General features: G+C 43.6%; 1 protein-coding gene across 9 annotated transcripts in view; it reads left to right on the top strand.

The window, feature by feature from the left end:
• CENPU (centromere protein U) overlaps positions 1-19,480 on the top strand; it is a 28,951-nt gene that overhangs the window by 7,935 nt on the left and 1,536 nt on the right. For 6 of the 9 annotated variants that reach the window (XM_079989916.1, XM_079989920.1, XM_079989919.1 and 3 more), the window contains 3 exons: positions 364-495; positions 901-976; positions 7,382-11,623. In XM_079989916.1, the coding sequence (XP_079846042.1) occupies positions 364-495; positions 901-976; positions 7,382-8,640 (1,467 nt within the window). In that variant the 3' untranslated portion in view covers positions 8,641-11,623. Of the gene's footprint in view, positions 1-363; positions 496-900; positions 977-7,381; positions 11,624-13,143; positions 13,268-14,392; positions 14,472-16,235; positions 16,284-17,447; positions 17,510-19,128; positions 19,286-19,480 lie in introns of those variants that run through there. The other 3 variants (XM_079989923.1, XM_079989924.1, XM_079989922.1) reach the window with 3 other exon arrangements.

Raw genomic sequence — 19,480 nt, 5'->3', positions numbered from 1 at the left:
GTTGTCATATATGGTAACAACTTGAGGCTGTTTTAATTGCTAGTGCCTCATGGCTACCTGTTTTACAAAATTTTCATGGTATCTTTATTGGATGTAAGCTACTTTCATTTAGTTTTTAATTATGTTTGCTGTGGGAAAGCAAGGTAAATTGGGGCTCCCTGCAGCAAGTATTCATATCTTTCTCACAGACTGCAGAAAACATTGCAGATGCATGTTACATAAAGATGTATAACTGATGTTTCCATAATATGTAAAGCTGTTTTTATACTGGGGGGAAAGTTTGTATCCGTTCCTATAAAATGAAAGGCACTGCATTTGTATTCTCTTTAATCTGGGAATAATCACCTGACTGTTTTCATTTAGAGAGCCACAGAGTCTACATCCAGCACAGAGGACTATAGATTAACATCTCCGCTGCCAGTAAGATGCAGCTCTTCAGAATGCAGAATATCAGATAACATTCCAGATCTTGTGGAGGACTTGAATACTGATAAGGTTAACTATAAACTTTGCTATGCACCATAGCTGTGAGAACCTTTGTCCTAAGAATGATGCCTTTTAGCACATATCTGGGTCTGTTCTTTTTAAAAATGTGTTCAGAAAGCATTAGTGAAAAAATACAGTGCTTCCTATATTTTAGTTTCCAGTATTTTTTTCACAGTGGTGCTTTCACTGGTGCAGTTTATGTGTGTGCAAATTAGTTAGGGGCTGTTGCAAATGGGCAAATGTCCTCTTGACACCATTTCCTTGTAGTTCCTTAACATGCCTTGGTCAGAACTAGCCAGAACCACTTGTTGAAAGAGTGTGAATTCAGACAAACTTCATAGTTGCTGCTCTTGCCTAATGTGATCTAAAATTTCAAAATAAAAGCATTTAAATGTATGCATTTTTATTTGATAGATGCCTATTATGAGTGCTGAATGCCACAAGAAGCAGAAAGAGGTTTGTTCACCAGAGATGGAGACAGATTACTCAGGTGAGAAAGAGGTTGTGTGGTGGTGTTTTGCTTACAGTGGAGGGAATCCATGGATAGCTTGTCACTCACTCCACTGTACAGGAATTTTAAAATTGGGGCACTTACCCTGATAGTGGTAGCTCAAGGTGGTATTCACGTTTCCCCACCAACTCATAATTTCATCCCCAGAACAACCTTGTTAGGTAGGTTTGGCTGAGAGTCACCCAGATCCTAGTCTGACTGTAGTAAAGTTAGTCTTATTTAGAAAATTATTCTTTGGTCAAGTAAGAGGAGTGAAGCCTTGTGGGAGTTTCATCAGCCACAAGGACCCTGGGAAAGAAGTTGTGTATCTTTAAACTCTAGACTAGATGGCTCCTTAGCTGAAAGCTTTATTGGAACCAAGGAAGCCTTGATTTAATGAAAAGATCTAACACCTGAGTTTGAGGGTGTAAACATCCCCCCCTCAGTGATGCTATCTGTCCTTGAATTGCTTGGGGATGTGTCTCTGGCTAATTTCCACGGAAGGGAGGAACCCCTTTGATTTAAAGTTTGGATTTCAAATTGGCCCAGCTGTCAAGAAGTAAATTGATTGACCAGCAAGCCGGTCATTGGTGTATTCAAAAATAATTTGAGTCTTATGATTGGCTTGAAAGTTACGACGCTAAGTGCGAACTGTGAATAAAAGATCAGGGAATTGTCTTGATCTTTGCTCTTTGCTTTCGGTCTATGCCATCGCTCTGCAATTCGCAAAGATGCCCGGCTCTATTGTTCCATCCTAATAGCCGTCGTTTCGTCCTTTGAAATGGAGATCTTCAAAAGCCTTCAACTTGCAGAGTCCTAAAGATTTCAGCTATCCTATTGTGTGTTAGAGCTTGTGAGTATGTATAGCTAGTGATACTATGTACCTTTGTTATTTTCTTATCTGTAACGTTCAAAAGAGTGCCTGCTACTCTAGCATGGTTTTTATGTTATTTTTAAAATAAACCTTTTAAGAATGAAACTGTTTTAGTTTGTGTGCCTTTCTGGAGGGAATAGCTAAGTCCTAGCCTTACGCTTGGTTACACTCTACCATAGAACTTCTGCCTGCAAGTCTGTGGATGCAGCTTGCGGAACAGGGGGACAGCCAGGTTAAACGGGTCACAGCCTTCTCCCTGGGTTGTGATTCTGGGTCCCCTGGACAAGAGGGAGTGGTGGCAGCCCTACCGGGTCGTGTTTGTTCTGTTTTGGAAAAAGTAATTAGCCCGCCAACCTTGCCCTGGGCGTCCTAGTCTGGCCGGAGAGCAGAGACAGGAGATGGGAGGGGCAAGCGGCTGGGGGTGAACATTACTACATGTTGGCAGCGTGGTGGGATTGAACTTCTCACGGAAAGGCACTTTGATCTTTTAAAAACTTGGCACGAATCTTTTGTGGGTTACAGGTGGTTTATTTTTTTTGGATAGTGATAGCTAGGAGAATGGAGGACAGTTTGGCAACTTCGCAACAGCAATCATTACAGACTTTAGATCAATGGGGAGGAGAGGGAGAAGATAGCTCCCTCCCGGCGGAAGCCGACCCCCCTAGAACTGTGAGCCCTGGAATGAAATCCGCTTCCTGGTTTTCGGATGGCTCGGGATCGGAGGAGGAACTGGTGGATGCCAGCAAAATAAGCACGGTCCGGAGGGGCCAGCGAGAGTCCTGCATTGTGGACAGGGGGAGGGGCACGCCAATTAACCGAACCCTATCCCCTCGGGAGGAGGCAGAGGCTGTGGGGGACTCCACGCGTTCTAGAAAGAATTATTCTGTCCATGCAGAGCCTAAAGAGATGGATTTCTCAGAAGGACATGATGTGGAGTGGATGCGAGATCCGGTGAACGGTGGATTCCGCTGCCGAGATAAGTATCCTAGAGTGGACCAGTCTCTTTTAATGGGACCAAGAGCTAGCCGGATGGCACCTCACTTTCAAGATCTGTCGCAGCAGCTACAGGAGGTGACTGTAGGAGACTGCCGTCGGGAACCGCCCGCGCCTGACGTCCGCCGGAGGGTGAGACAGTGTCCAATCAGCCCAGGCAGAGTCTACTCGCCGGTGAGGGCTCGAGAGGGGCGCGTGCCGGCGCGAAGGTACGAGGCAGAGGAGGAGGAGGAGGAAGAGTACTTTCAGAGACCCCTGCGTGGATACGTAACAACGGCAGCGGAACAGCTACACGCCAAGGGGCAATTGCCTCCTAACCCTACACCAAGGTATGAACTTGTCCCGAGGAGTGGGGGAGACCGATACCAACGGTCCCCTCCAGGACTGACTTTAAGTAATCTTAACTGGAAGGTGTTCCAGAAATACCACCCCCCCACTGATGTCCTTATTTATCTAAATCTTTTTGAGGTGACTTGCCGGGACATGGGGGTTGCGCCAGAACTGTATATGGCGGTGTTACGTCCCCTAGTTTGTGGTGACTTGTCAGAGCTTATGGGGCACCTCCCCCCAGATGAGATGAATGACTATGAAAGCTTTAAAAGATTAGTCATGCAGCGGCATGGCTTACATCCTGAACATTATCGAAAAGCTTTTCGGAAAGTGGAAAGGGGAGGGCTCACCGACAACATTGCAGTCTTCTCTGCCAAAATGGCCCAAAACTTTGAACTGTGGCTTGCAGCCAAGGGGGTGGAGGATTTGAAAGGGATCAAGCAGTTGCTGTTAATTGAACAATTGATGCGCTCCCTGCCCCCAGAAATTGTTAGTTTGGTTGCCAATAAAAAGCCCAGGACGCTGGCAGAAGCCACCGCCCTTGCTGAATCCTTTTGGCTGAACCGCACCCATCTCGTCAATAAAGGACAGAGTAACATGTATAAATCTACAGCGTCGTCGGGAAGGTCTGCCCCCCCCATCAAAGAATCCAGCAAAGGATTGCCTACACCTGCTAAAGACTCTGCTGCAGCTGGGGGAGAGCGTGCTAAAGTGCCCCCGAGTTCTGGACTGTGTTTCTTTTGCAAAAAACCGGGGCACGTAAAGGCAGCCTGTCCCCAGTTGAGTGGGAAAAAGCCCCCCGTCCTTACCTCCACCCCTGCTGTCCGGATGATACAGCGGCAGGAGGAAAATTGGGAGGAGAAATCGACAAAATCTGGAGCAGTGAAAAGTTTGGCTCTGGAGGAGGAGGGTGGGGCGACACCTGTTGTGAGTAAACCTGAAACACCTGCTGTGACCGTGGGTCCTGTGTGCACCAGGAACCCTGTAAAAACACCCCATGTGAATTGGGCAAATTTGGAGTTTTCCGCCCCTATCGAGATCAATAAAACTGTTGTGGACTCGTACCGGGACACTGGTTCTGATATTACTAGTGTGTCGAAAGATCTGGTTTTACCCAGCCAGATGCAGGCTAAACCCTTAAAGATAAGCCCTTACGGAGTGGAGGAAATCTTTCAGCCAACAGCAATAGTTCCCCTTAAGTACAAAAGTTATAGTGGGAACCATCTGGTAATTGTCCATGACCCCGAAGTCTGCAAAAGTCCCGTTTTGGTTGGGAATGATCTTGGGTTCCAAGTTTATTTGCAACAACAGCTAACTGTGAATCCGGTAACCGTGGCAACTCCCCCCACCCCCTCCCTGGCAGGGAAGGATGTGGTGGAGCTTGAGGCTGGGTTGGATGAAAAACCTGGAGGGGAGGGAGAGTTACCTGTCTTGGATGAGGATACCAAGAAGGACCTTAATTGTTCTGTGGAACTGGGAGATCTGGGAGAGTTTGCTGCTGAGCAAAGGGCTGACCCCTCCTTGCAGGATTGTCGGGAGATGGTTGGAACTCCTCTCTGAGGAACGAAGAGGGCCCAATTTGTGTATAAAAAGGGACTTTTATATCAACAATTTGTACCAAAAAAGGTGAAAGATAAAGATTTTGTTTTACAACTAGTGGTTCCAGAAAAGAAGCGATCTACTGTTCTTAGCTTAGCCCATGAAGACGGCTTGGCGGGTCATATGGGACTACAAAAGACCTTAGAGAGATTGACTCGTTACTTTTACTGGCCTGATGTGTATCAAACCACTAAAGCATATGTGCGTTCTTGTGTAATTTGCCAGAAGGTGGGGAATGACCGTGATAACCTGCCTAATGAGTTACAGAGTATCCCCTTAGAAGCAAATGTTTTGGAAAAGTGGGGAATTGATTTAGTGGGTCCCTTGCCAAAAACTCGCTCAGGGAAGCAATATCTGTGCGTGATCATTGATTATGCGTCTCGTTATGTTTATGCCACAAGTTTGACTAATACCTCTGCTAATAGTCTGGTCAAGGCTTTAATTTCTGCCTTCTGTTCCCTAGGAATTCCTAAAGTTTTGGTGAGCGATTTGGAAACTAATTTTATGGCTAAAGTAACCCAGGAGGTCTTGCGTTTGTCTGAGGTTCGCCACCATACATCCATTGCTTACCAGCATCAGGGAAATGGGTTGGTGGAAAGAGTGCAAAAGACCTTGGTTCAGATGCTGCGCAAGTATGCCCTGGCCCATGGTACTAGTTGGGACCAAGATTTGCCTTTGGTGGTGGCTGCTTATAATGATGCCCATCAAAGAAGCCTTGGGTTTGCACCCAATCAGTTAATTTTTGGAAGGCTTCGGAATACCCCTCTCTCAATGCTCCGGAAAGAGTGGGAAGGTTCTGAGGAAGAGATAAAACTGCCTTCTGTTAGTGAGTATTTTGCCCAATTAAAAGGAACTCTGGCAGACATTTGGCAATTGGCCAAAGAGAATTTAGAAAACGCCCGATTAGATCAAAAAAGAGTACATGATGTCAAACCTGTGTGCAAACAGTTTGAGGTGGGGGATCCGGTATGGATTTTAAGAATGTACCAATCTGTTCCATGAGATGTTATTATTGAGTACTGCCTAAGAACTGTGTAAAAATTGGATTAGGGGGGTGCTGCTAGTAATGTATGTTCTAAAAGCTGCTGGAGCCCCCTGGACCGGATGATCTACCTCAGTATGTAAATAATTTTCTTTGATGAAATTATGGGACTTCACCCTATAATTTCATCTTAGAGGGGAGGGTGTAGTAAAGTTAGTCTTATTTAGAAAATTATTCTTTGGTCAAGTAAGAGGAGTGAAGCCTTGTGGGAGTTTCATCAGCCACAAGGACCCTGGGAAAGAAGTTGTGTATCTTTAAACTCTAGACTAGATAGCTCCTTAGCTGAAAGCTTTATTGGAACCAAGGAAGCCTTGATTTAATGAAAAGATCTAACACCTGAGTTTGAGGGTGTAAACATCCCCCCCTCAGTGATGCTATCTGTCCTTGAATTGCTTGGGGATGTGTCTCTGGCTAATTTCCACGGAAGGAAGGAACCCCTTTGATTTAAAATTTGGATTTCAAATTGGCCCAGCTGTCAAGAAGTAAATTGATTGACCAGCAAGCCGGTCATTGGTGTATTCAAAAATAATTTGAGTCTTATGATTGGCTTGAAAGTTACGACGCTAAGTGCGAACTGTGAATAAAAGATCAGGGAATTGTCTTGCTCTTTGCTCTTTGCTTTCGGTCTATGCCATCGCTCTGCAATTCGCAAAGATGCCCGGCTCTATTGTTCCATCCTAATAGCCGTCGTTTCGTCCTTTGAAATGGAGATCTTCAAAAGCCTTCAACTTGCAGAGTCCTAAAGATTTCAGCTATCCTATTGTGTGTTAGAGCTTGTGAGTATGTATAGCTAGTGATACTATGTACCTTTGTTATTTTCTTATCTGTAACGTTCAAAAGAGTGCCTGCTACTCTAGCATGGTTTTTATGTTATTTTTAAAATAAACCTTTTAAGAATGAAACTGTTTTAGTTTGTGTGCCTTTCTGGAGGGAATAGCTAAGTCCTAGCCTTACGCTTGGTTGCACTCTACCGTAGAACTTCTGCCTGCAAGTCTGTGGATGCAGCTTGCGGAACAGGGGGACAGCCAGGTTAAACGGGTCACAGCCTTCTCCCTGGGTTGTGATTCTGGGTCCCCTGGACAAGAGGGAGTGGTGGCAGCCCTACCGGGTCGTGTTTGTTCTGTTTTGGAAAAAGTAATTAGCCCGCCAACCTTGCCCTGGGCGTCCTAGTCTGGCCGGAGAGCAGAGACAGGAGACGGGAGGGGCAAGCGGCTGGGGTGAACATTACTACAGATGGATAGTTAGGAATCATGGAAGGCAGAGTCCCCCATGAGAATACAATGCGCACGGTGGATGAATGGGGGCCGGGTAGAGAGTAGCTCCCTTCCTACCACAGCAGAAACCCCCCCCACACACACACACACACAAACACAACCAATTTCTAAAGCAGACTCCTCCCTCTTGTTCTCGGAGCATTCCAAGGGAGAAGAGAACGCCAACCAATTAAGAACTCAGAGGGGCGGGAGAGAGTCGTGCAACTCTCAGAGCGCAGTTGGCGTTCCTCGTGAGGAAGTGAAAGCTGTGATTGCCTCTACACATCCTAGAGGAAGCTATCTCGTTTATGCAGAGCCGAGGGAAATGGAGTTTTCAGCCGGTGAAGCTGTCGAACGGGTGCCAGATCCTGTCCAGGGAGGATTTCGGTGCCAGGAAAAATTTCCCAGAGTGGGCCAGTCCATCATTACTGACCCAAGAACCAGCCGGATGGCGTATGAGTATCAAGACTTGCCACGACAAATGCAGGAAGCATCTGTGGAGGACGACAACCTGGGGCGTCCGTCCCGTGAAAGTCGCAGACCAGTGAGACGTTTGCCTAGTCCAGTCCGGGTCTACTTGCCAGTAAGAGCTTGGGAAACCTGTGGGGTGACGCGACGGTACGAGGAGGAGGAGGTTGAACCTCACCCCCAACCCTTGCGTGGATATGCAGAGGAGGGACTTCAGCATCCGGATGGACAGGTGCCCCATTATCGTTATGCCTCAAGGTATGACTGTAGCCCAGAACCGTGGGGAGCAATTCCAAGACAGGCTCCTCAAGGGTTTTCTTTGAGCAACTTTGACTTGCGTTTCTTTCCTACATACCAGCCCCCCACAGACGTTTTTAGTTATTTAACTGTCTTTGAAGTGACCTGTCGGGATATGGGGATGCCCTTGAGAATGTACATGCCTATTTTGCGCTCCTTAATTTGTGGGGAGCTAGTTGAGCTGATGGCCCATCTCCCTTTGTCCCAAGCAAATGACTATGAGTGTTTTAAAAGGCTGGTGATGCAGAGGCCTGGGTTTCATGCTGAAAATTATAGACGAGCCTTCCGGAAAGTGGATAAATGCAACCCCTCAGACAGTATTTCTGTATATTCTTCGAAAATGGCTCAAAATTTTGAATTATGGCTTTTGGTTGAAGGCGTTGATACTTTTGAAGGACTAAGGCAATTGCTGTTAAAAGAACAATTTATGCAACAATTGCCCCCTGAGATTGCAAGCCTAGTTGCCAATCAGCATCCAGCTACTTTGGAGCAAGCGACCCAGCTCACAGAATCGTTTAAATTGAAGCGGTCCCATCTGGCGAACAGGGGACAGCCGGGAGGGAACAGACCAGCGGCGTCGGCTCCAGCCAGAAGATCTGCTCCCCCAGCTAAGGAACAAAGTAAAGCCACCCCCATGCCTACAAAAGACTCTTCCATAGCGGGGGGTGACCGCTCGAAACTTGCTCCTAGTTCAGGACTGTGCTTTTATTGTAAAAAGCCTGGCCATGTGAAGGCAGCTTGCCCTCAATTGAATGGTAAAAAGCCCCCAGCCTTGACATCGACCCCTGCAGTGCGTATGATTCAGTGACTGGCGGAGGACTGGGAGGCTAAGCAGCAAAGTTCAGGAGCTGGAGAAAACCCAGTCCCAGATGGGAGGGGTGGGGTAGCGCCTGATGCTATAATTCCCAAGACTGCTGGAACCACTTCTAATGCTGTTACAGTGGGGGCACTGAATACAGGGGCAGGACCGAGGGTGCCACGTGTTAATTGGGCTAATTTAAAATTTGCAGCACCCATTGAGATCAATGGAATTGCTGTGAACTCTTTCCGAGACACGGGTTCTGATATCACCAGCGTGTATAGAGATCTGGTTTTGCCCATACAGATGCAGCCTGACCCCTTGAAGATCAGCCCATATGGTGTAGATGAGATTTTCCAACCTTTACCGCCATTGTTCTGGTGTCCTATAAAGGCTACACTGGAAATCAACTTGTTATCGTTCATGATCCTGAAGTGTGTAAAAGCCCTGTTCTGGTGGGAAATGATTTGGGATTTAAGGTTCACCCACAGCAAATATTGGTGAACTCTTTGTCAATTAAGGTCTCACCCACCCAGGCACAGGTGATGGAAAACTGGGGAACGACACCTCAAGGTTTGAGGGCTGAGGGAAGCCTTGTCCCGGATGGGATGGGTGGAGGTTTGGCGCCTGGTGCTACAATTCCGGCAACCACGGGGACTGCTAAGACTGCTGTTCCTGAAAACCCAGTTGGGGAACAGAGTTGGCTTAATAAGTACTGCCACTCCTTGCGTTCATTGGTCCAACTCAGCGTCTAACGCACCCCCCAGTGTTCACATTCGTCGAATTGCTGTGCCTTCCTTTCAAGGCAAAAACTCTGATACTGTGACTGTACCAAATGATTTAGTTTTTGTCCCAGCTGATTCAGTCCGATTTTCGGAAAAGTAATTCTAGTGGTGGAAAATTAATCCCCCAACCTGCAGCCATTGATCCAGTTCCCTCCAAGGATTTTAAGGGGGATCATTTTGTTCCAGTCCCTGAACCCCAAGTTTGTGCAAACCCTACTTTGGGGGAAAGTGTTTTGAAATCTACAGTTCCTTTCCAGCAGCTTGCAGTAAGCCCTCTTGCAACGCAGACTGAGAAAGATGCAAGTGTGTCCTGTCAGCTGATAGCTGAGAGTCAAGAAGAGGAAGGGGGCCACCTCAGCCTAGCCAAACCCTTGAGGAGAGTTGTGAGACTCTTGCCATGAAGGGGGATTCTCTGTTGTTTGAAGTAAAGCAGAGATTTGGTCAGTTTCTCCTAGGTTGCCTAGAAGCTGCGGAAAGCTCTCCTTGCAAGACTGAGTCTGTCTTTTTTGTGTCTAAAAAAGAATTTTTCTATCCACAGCTCAAGGACTTTAAAGACCTAGTCGATATGTTTAATGTTTTTCAAAATATGTTTTGTAATGTAAGTGGTTTTGTTAAAAAGAGAATGAAATTGGTGGGTCCTTTAGAACATTTTAGTCCTGGGAAACAGCATGGTTGTGTTATGAGTAAAACCGTTTTCAGGTCTGGTGGGATCATCAGCCTGCCCGACCCCTTTGTTCAAAATCTGCTGAAAACTTTGGCTGAGGTTTACCAAAGGAGCTCAGAGTTTGTGTCAAACCAGTCAGGTTTTGCCAAGCTCCTAGATAATCCTTTGTTCATGCTCATAGGGAGATTGGAGGAGATTGAGTTAATTTTTCTCAATTCGTGGCCAGAACGCCTTAAGCGTGTGCAGAGAGTTTTGGCACGATTGCGAGATGCAAACCTGATGGTTGAAGTGTCTAAATGTAAGTTTGCTCAAGGAGAAGTGATTTACTTGGGATTTAGAGTGGGGTCAGGAAACATCAAATCCCTGGAAGCCAAAATCCAGTGTGTGCAGGAATGGCCCCAACCACAAACCAAGAAGGGTGTACAATCTTTTCTAGGATTGGTCCATTATTATTGGAGGTTTGTTAATCATTTTGCTACTCTAGCTACTCCCTTGACCAACCTGTGTAAGAAAGCTCTGCCAATCAAAGTGGATTGGACTGATGATTGTCAGTGAGCCTTTGAGTTGTTAAAACAGGCGCTTGTGAGTTCCCAGGTGATGCTAGCCCCTGATCAGTGGCGTCCCTTTGTGGTGCAAACCGATGCTAGTCAAACAGGATTGGGAGGGGTTTTGCTCCAACAAGACAATGAGGGGAGTTGGCGACCGGTGGTGTATCTGAGCAAGAATTGCTACCCTGGGAGCAAAATTATTTTACTGTCAAAAAGGAGTGTCTTACTCTGGTCTGGGCTCTAACTAAACTCCGTCCCTATCTGTGGGGTAACACCTTTGAAGTCCAGACCGATCACTCCCCCCCCTTTCCTGGGTGGAAAGAGTAAAAAACTCTAACCAAAAACTGCTCAGGTGAAGCTTAACCTTACAGGATTATCAATTTAAGATCACTCACATTCCTGGAAAGGAGAATTTGGTTGCTGATACTCTGTCACGTACGTACCAGTCTGTAAAGTGAATTGTTGACGTGTGAATGATGTTCCGCTTGAGTATTTCCAAACTGTGTACATATTTTGCTTTGATGAAATTTAGGGACTTAACCCTGTAATTTCATCTTAGAGGGGAGGGTGTAGTGAAGTTAGGAAATTTCAATAGACAAACTTTGGTCAAGCTGAAGAAAAGCACTGTAGGAAGACCAATGGCCAAAGGATTTATGGGATATGTGTCCTTGTTACCTTAAGCTGCAGTCTAGCTGTCTCTGGGAGTGTGAATGCTTATCTCAGGCATCTGCAGGAAGGAAAAACCTCTAGTTGATTAGTAGTGATTTAACACCTGGTTACTAAGTTTCGTCCCTGTGTGAACGTGGTTTATCAAGCCTCATTACAGGAGAAGGAGGACCTGGTGTGTCTGAGAAATTTGGGGAGGAAACTTTTGATCCAAGGTCTTGAGAACCAACAAGCCTCAGCTGTCACAAGCTGAGTTATTATCAAACTAGTTGACCATTGGTAAATTTAAAATTAATCAAGAGTTCTGATTGAGGTCCGATTCCACATGGGGTTTTGTGCGCGCACCTCATCCGCCCTTCTGTCAGGTGCCATCATGCTGACAGTTGTATGCGTGTCCTTTGTGATGAAGATTCCTATTGTCTTCTTGAGATGCGGATTCAACTGAGGACTTTTCGAATTGCTCTAACCTTTCTTATGTTCTCGTTTTGTAACTACGTTTAGCTAGCGATGCTTTACAATGTTGTTGTTTTTCTGTCTAAAACGTTATAAGAGATGTGTCTACTTTTAAGTATGTTTAACCTTGTTTTTTAAATAAATTTTAAAGAAAAGAGGATTTCCTTGTTCTGTGTGCCATTCTGGGGAAGTCTGAATCCAGAGCCTGACCATTTAGCCCCTACTGCACCTGTGAATTTCTGCCTGTAATTGCGGAACCTGTTGAATTGCTGCCTGTATTTTGTGGAAGCAATTTGCAGGGTGGGACAGCCGGTAACTGGGAAGAGCAACCTTCTCCCTTGGGTTAATCTTCATGGCTATCCCGGGTTACAAGGGAGTGGTGGCAGCATCTACCCTTTTGATGTGTTTGGTCCTGTAAAAAGTGTATGTTACGGCCCCACATTCCCTCTCTTAGCCTGGTCCTGCTGGATTGTAGGACAGGTGAGGAAGGGGTGTGTGTCCGTAACATTACTACAAGGGGGTAGTGGCGGGATGCTGTGCCCCCTAACATTTCTACATGGTGGCAGCGAGTTTGCCCATGTGGTCTGAAAGAGGTGGAAACGGCTTTACATGTGTTGCTACACTGCGACCTTTATGGGGATATTAGGTCACTGTTTATCTCCCCCATCGTTCAGAAATTTCCAGGTCGATCTGAACTTCAGCGGCTGAAAATCCTACTAGGAGATAAAAACCCAGAAGTAACACTGAAAGTGGCCAAATTTTCTGCGGCTGCGATCAAGCGGAGGGCATTAGCTGTAAAAAAGTAAAAGACTTGACCCCTGGACAAGCCCCCTTATCTTTTAAGCCTATACATATATTGCAGTGCATAAATGTGCATATATGTGTGTGTGTGTGTGTGTGTGCATATGTGTTGCTTTTTATGTATAATTTTACAATTTTTTTTTTTTTTTTTTTTTTTTTTTTTAAATTGACACCATTACTCCTTTTGTAAACTATTGTTGTTCCATGTTTCTCTGGTCTATGACCGTAATAAACTCATTTCCATTTCCATGGTGGCAGCGTGTTGGGATTGAACTCCTAACTTTACTACAGACGTTCTAACCACTATGCCACATTGGCTCATCATATTATCAGACCATTGCCTATTAGAAGGCCTAATGGTCACTATTTTGTCTGCCAATATATGAAACAATGTTAGCATTGTTTGTTAGTGCTACCGTGTACTGCTATCTTCAATTTCACAACTGAAAGACAATGTTTTATAATGCCATCGTTTATGGATATTATTTCTTCCATTAAAAGTTGGTGCAATTTTGAGGCGTTTTAAATCATAAATTTTGAGGGTTGGCTGAGACCTATAATCTCAAAAGCTGCTTCAAAAACACCATTTATTTAGATTCAGATGCTGAGCCAGATTTGATAAAGGTTTGGGGTTCCAAAGACATGAAAAAGGCTGCCAGCCGTGTCAAAGAAACTGATGTTATTCTGGATGCATTTGAGAAAATAACAGCAAAATACAAGTAAGTATCTTTATGACTAAGATTTAACTTGATATATGACTTTAAGCTCATTGACTACACTGAAATTGGGCATTCTTAAGCCACAATACTTTGTGCTCTCTCTGTTACAGATTGGTTTGCTGCAGTTGTGCTGTTTAAACATAGTGAATGTTGTCATATGATTGTAACCAAAAGGCCAAGCCATTTTTACTCGGTTATGAAATTATTTTTCCTTGATACTACTTCCTAGGAACTGTACCCCTGCTCCCTCAACTCGCTGAGCCCTTGCCATTCCCCTCCCCCCACATTACTACCCTAGGGCATCCTCATATTCATGTCTCTTCCTCTGCAGCCTTCTTTGCACAAACACCCCATGCTGATACGTTACTGTATCTCTTAAGATTAGTAGAATCTTACAGCAGATTAAGAGCAGGAGAATCTTAAGAGCAAGTTTGTCAGTTTAAGTTCAGTTGATGAATGTTGTACAAATATGAGTAGTTGCTTATTAATAAAATACATCTTATAAAGTACTACATTCAACCTGAGACATTTTGTCAAAGACAACACATGGTACCATAAATGAAATACATGATTGTGGGAAGATGCTGTGGAATATCTGAGGGCTTCGCATCCTCTGCTGTTGTTTAAAGCAGCAGTTTCCCTCAGTGTCCCTCTCTGCTCACTCCCATGTCATGACTGCTGTTGTTGTGCAGCCTGCCTTCTCTTCTGTTCCTCTGCCCTGTCCTGACTTCATGCAAATCCAATATTGTGATGACGCATTACAAATCCTCCAATGGGCGCTGTGCAATGGCAAACTTACATTTTTATGTATATAGGAAGAAAGAACATTAGAACAAAACAAATGGGTGCTTATCTAAAACAATTCCCATCCCTCAAGTTTAAACCATAATGAGGATGAACTAACTAAATGTAATGCAACTAAATTAAGCTTTCATTGTTTGAAGTTATAATTTCACATGTTGTTCAGTAGGAGAAATTTAGATAGTTGATGGCATTATCCAATTTTTGTCCACTCAGAGTATCAAGTTCAATACCTAGAATATGTTTTTCAATATACTGATCAGTTCAGCATTTTTCTTTAGGTTTGTTTAATATACGGATTTGTATGCATTCTTCCCTATTCAGACAAGGAGTGCAGCTGAAAATATGTAGGAAAGCTATTGATAGCTTTTCTATTGTGTTCAGAGAGCAACTCACCAACAATGTAAGTACATTTGTTCCCTTATTTCTGCTGTTCAGATGTAAGTGCCATTGCTTATGTTACCAAAACGGCACCATCCAGGCACAAGAGGGAGGTACTGGAGTTTGCAGAAGCATTACAAAAATAGGGGGAAACCCTCGGAAAGGGAAAGCCCCAAAACAGCCCACCAATGGTAAAATTTGCTTATTGGCTGTGGCATGCCAGCTAATGAAATGCTCTGCATGAATAAGGCTGACAAATGGAAATGAGGGTGCAGCGCTGCCAAAATGCAAACAGACTAGCATTTGTTAGACCAGTGAGGGAAATGAGGGGCTCAAATGGATGGAGTGGTGGAAGGGGGAAAGGCCTCTGCAAATTATCTGTTCAGACCTGTAGCCAGAGTGATCTTTTCTTCACAAGGAGGATAAGGGGATGGTCCACCATGTGGTTCTCAACAAATTGCACCTAAGAGAATGTGACCCTCATCAGAAAAAGGTTCCCTTCTACTGTTACACATGCAAAGGCTTTGTATTATCTGACATGATTTTTCCTCTGCTGTTTTCCCAACTGCAGACTTTAAAACTTGTTTTTCAAATGACCTATGTACTTCACAGAGAACATTTGAAAACTGAACTGAAACTTGTTGTATTATTTAATTCTCAAACTTGGGAATGATAGTGTTAACAAAGTGCCCACAGCAAAATTAAAATAATACTTAGTATGAAAAATGTTTGTGGCAATTCATGATTTAACATTTTTAAAGGACTCCAGCCATGTTTCTCAAATGGAAGAGGTATTGTAAAACAACCAGGAAAGAAAGGTGAAGGGTGGGATAAATCTTTTAAATAAAACTTTGAATGATATTTTCCCCAGATGAGCACTGATCCTTTAAGATTCTTGGCTTAGGATAATAAATACAAAGTCAGAACTATGAAAACTAAGTAACTTTCCACAAATTACAGGATCTTTGTAACTTACCTGCTTAGGCCCTAATGTTGGACTAAGCCAAGACAGTGTCCCAACAGTTGGCATTCACCTGGGATTCTGGCATGGACTTTCTCATGGACTTACAAGTTGTAGGAGCTGCATCCTAGTTGGCTACAGCAGGATAGTGTAGCCAGAGCCTTGGAAAGAACACAGAAAGGAAAAGGAATCAACAAGTAATGGTCACAGTTTTGGTTGTCTCTCATATGAGTAACCATGCCTTTTGAGCTTCCCTTGTTGACTCTTATGTTATGGTTAGCCAGCTCCTCTGTCGTCCCCTTCTCCTTGTGCCCTCCATCTTTCCCAGCATCAGGGTCTTTCCCAGGGAGTCTTCTCTTCTCATGAGGTGGCCCAAAGTATTGGAGCCTCAGCTTCAGGATCTGTCCTTCCAGTGAGCACTCAGGGCTGATTTCCTTAAGAATGGATAGGTTTGATCTTATTGCAGTCCATGGGACTCTCAAGAGTCTCCTCCAGCGCCATAATTCAGAAGCATCAATTCTTCGGTGATCAGCCCTCTTTATGGTCCAGCTCTCACTTCCATACATCACTACTGGGAAAACCATAGCTTTAACTATACAGACCTTTGTTGGCATGGTGATGTCAGAGACCTCAACTTAAAAAAAATCTCTCAGATTACTTGTAATTGGATATTTACTTCCAGAAACCCCATGGCTAGAAAATGTGAAACCAATGAATTACAACCCATACAGTGACACATAAAAGCTGTGTCATAATAAAACAACTGAATAAAAGAGTAAATTAAGAAGCTATGCTGTATTATTAAAACCTGCACATTTTCATTAGGTTGCAGGTGCTGAGGAACTTAGAACAACAAAATTGAAAAATGCAAAGGTAAACAATTGCATGAATCTTCATTGATTGTATGGGTTCTGTCTAACTACAGAAGTGAGTATGCATGTTGGATTAGGACATTTCAGTGAATTAAGAGCTGGAGTTCGCAATGTGCCCTGTGAATTTCACCAGAGGGAGAAGCTCTCCTTCCAATAATGATTAAATCTAACTGTTGTGGCAAGAATTTATGTCCTCATGTTGATTTTGGCTCTGAGACATGCTAGTTTTAGAGGTGTACTGCTTTGAAGCCCACGTTTTTCATCCATGATTGCTTTGGAGTGAGTGGGAAGGCTAGGTTTCTGCTTCCGAGGTGGCTGTTAGAGGGAGAATATTTGGAATCATGAGACAGGACACCAGAGGACATGTTGTCTCTGTAGCTAATTGTATTGACTGAAATGTGTTCAGTCAACATATTTAATTAACCTGATCAGGTGTATTGCTTGTGTACTGCCGTCTGCAACTGAACATTCCCCAGGATAAGAAGCAAAACTGCATTCAGTACTCATTGCTGAAGCCAGTTTGTGAAAGGTGTGTGTGTCTTAGACCAAAATGCATAGCTTTCATACAACTCCTAGCTCTCTTCCTGCCATTTTGGATGTTCAGGAGCATTATATTCACTATTTTATGTGATAAAGAGCCCAAATAGATAGGTATGCCTTATATGAGAAAAAGAATTTATTACAACTGTTTTGTTCTCTTGCTATAGCTTTTCTAAAAGCAGACATTAGTTTTGGTGGACATTTTTTAAAAAATAAAACCACTGGCATTAATGCCATTGTATTCATATTGGCAGGTATTGATTTTATATAATGAATGTTCTGTCCTCTTATACCAATTAATCAACTGGATTTCCTTTCAGTAAACATCACTTGTCCCCCTGTACATCAATTGTATTTATTTATTCTGTCACTCATTGTACTTATTATAGCAGGATCATGTGTACAAAAGATGTCCACTTTATACTTTGTAGAGTGCAGGTGTACAAATGATTAAGGACTGACAAGTGATATCCAATGTTATATGCTGAGTAGGTCCACTGAAATCAATGGGCATGTTAGTTAAGTTCATTGATTTCAGTGGGTCTGCTCAAAGTATGACTTAGCTGGATATCACCCTTTGTATGTTTTGCTTTTCAGTCTTAAAATATATTTATTGTCATTACAGATGGTGAGAGCAACAAATAAGAAAAGGCAGCGTTTGACAGAGGTCAAAGGAGAACTTCTTAAGTATGTTCTCATCAGTTAAAATGTTTCATGAAATAACTTGAAATACATTTTAGATTTAAGTTTTAGACATAGTCCAGAACACTTCTTATATTTAAAGTTTAAAATGCTTTCTTATGATATACCTCTCATAAGCTCATTTGTGCATGCTTTTTTATATTCTGCACTACAGTGGTACCTCAGGTTACAGACACTTCAGGTTACATATGCTTCAGGTTACAGACTCTGTTAACCCAGAAATAGTGCTTCAGTTTAAGAACTTTGCTTCAGGATGAGAACAGAAATCATACTCCGGCGGTGCGGCGGCAGCAGGAGGCCCCATTAGCTAAAGTGGTGCTTCAGGTTAAGAACAGTTTCAGGTTAAGAACGGACCTCTGGAACGAATTAAGTACTTAACCCGAGGTACCACTGTATTTTGTGTTTTATCGTGAATCATAAATTCCACTTGTTTGGTGCAATTATCATTGTTGACGGAGAATAATTTTATTGTTAGAGCACTGTTCTCTTCTTTGTTACATGCATTTCTAAATACCAGGAAGCTTCATAAACACAATTTGCGACAACCTGTTTTCAAGGTGTGTTTTTTTAAAGATGATTCTTCATGGTCTCTATGGAGTCACATGTGGGTGCAAAGCAACATTTTGGAAAATTCTAGAGCCTCCCCTCAAATGAGTGGAAGCAAGTGCCTTTCTGCCCAGGTCTTTTTCAACTGACAGCTGAGCAGCAGTGTTGGATACATGTTATTCAGTCAACTCTAAACCTTTTTCCTTAGCTTTTTGCTAGAAGTTTGTTGTCTTAGTAGTTACAACTTACACATATGTTAGTCCATTGTTGCTGATAATTTGTCACTGAGGCCGTCTCATGGATTTGAACTGTTTCAAGGTGTGTTGCTAACAGACTTCTGCTAGGTAACCAACTAGCCTATGCTGTGCCATCATTAGTCACTATGCTTTAGATCTTAGAGCCAGGAAATCTTTGGGGGAACCATCCTGCAGGATTGTGTCCTCTAAGGCAGTGTTTCCCAACCTTGGGTCTCCAGCTGTTTTTGGACTACAACTCCCATCATCCCTAGCTGGCAAGACCAGTGGTGAGGGATGATGGGAACTGTAGTCCAAAAACAGCTGGAGACCCAAGGTTGGGAAACACTGCTCTAAGGAGGCCAGCTTGGTAAACTTCCGTTTCTGCATCTACGCACATAGCATGAAGGAAGTCAGGTTGCTTACTTTAAACTGATGTTCTTTGAGTGGTCTTCTGTACAGTCATACATCTCTTTCTTGCTGTAAGCTCTTGGAAGCTCATCTTGAGGAGCTAGATGGAAAAGTACTGAGGCACGCAAATAGAGTGGGCTTTGTACCTTTGAAGGGAAGGACAAGTTCCAATGCCCATTCTATTGTATTTATTACTTTCTGTTTAAGGCACCAAGGTAGCCTCGGCTGAAGGGCTGTTTAGAAATTCAATCAATCAGTAATCTTTGGCTCAGCAACTTCTTTAAAACATTGTTCTGTGGAAGTGAAGAACCCATGTGAGCAGAAGATCACTTGAATGTTAGCTACAGTTAATTACTTTTTAGCAGAACTAAGTAGCTCATCAAGGCACAACGCTTACACATTTGTGTTTTGCAGAACTGAACCACAGCTAAAGAAACTGGAAAGAGAATATGCTGAACTAAAAGGAGAACTATCCACTCTCAGGAATGCAGTTCAGTTGGTGACTGATTTAAAGGATCTTAAACAAAAATATGTCAATGTCAGGAAGGAGAACCCACAAGAAAAAACAGTAGTAAGTACATGTTTAATAGTTTGATGCCATATGCCGTATTTCATTACTTAGGTAGAGCAATCCTAATTGTTGCTGCTGTTGTTTTGGGCAGCTGGGTGGGTGGGAGAATCCATGGCAGAGAAACCACCCAAACCCTGTTGTGCTCATTCTGAAAGGGTTTATTGTGGTGGTAACATTTAACCTCCCCCCTGCCCC

This window comes from Podarcis cretensis, assembly GCF_951804945.1.
Source record: "Podarcis cretensis genome assembly, chromosome: 9".
In the NCBI taxonomy this organism is placed as follows: Eukaryota; Metazoa; Chordata; class Lepidosauria; order Squamata; family Lacertidae; genus Podarcis; species Podarcis cretensis.
Note: the sequence above shows the minus strand (reverse complement) of the source record. Positions and strands in the feature narration are given on the sequence as shown.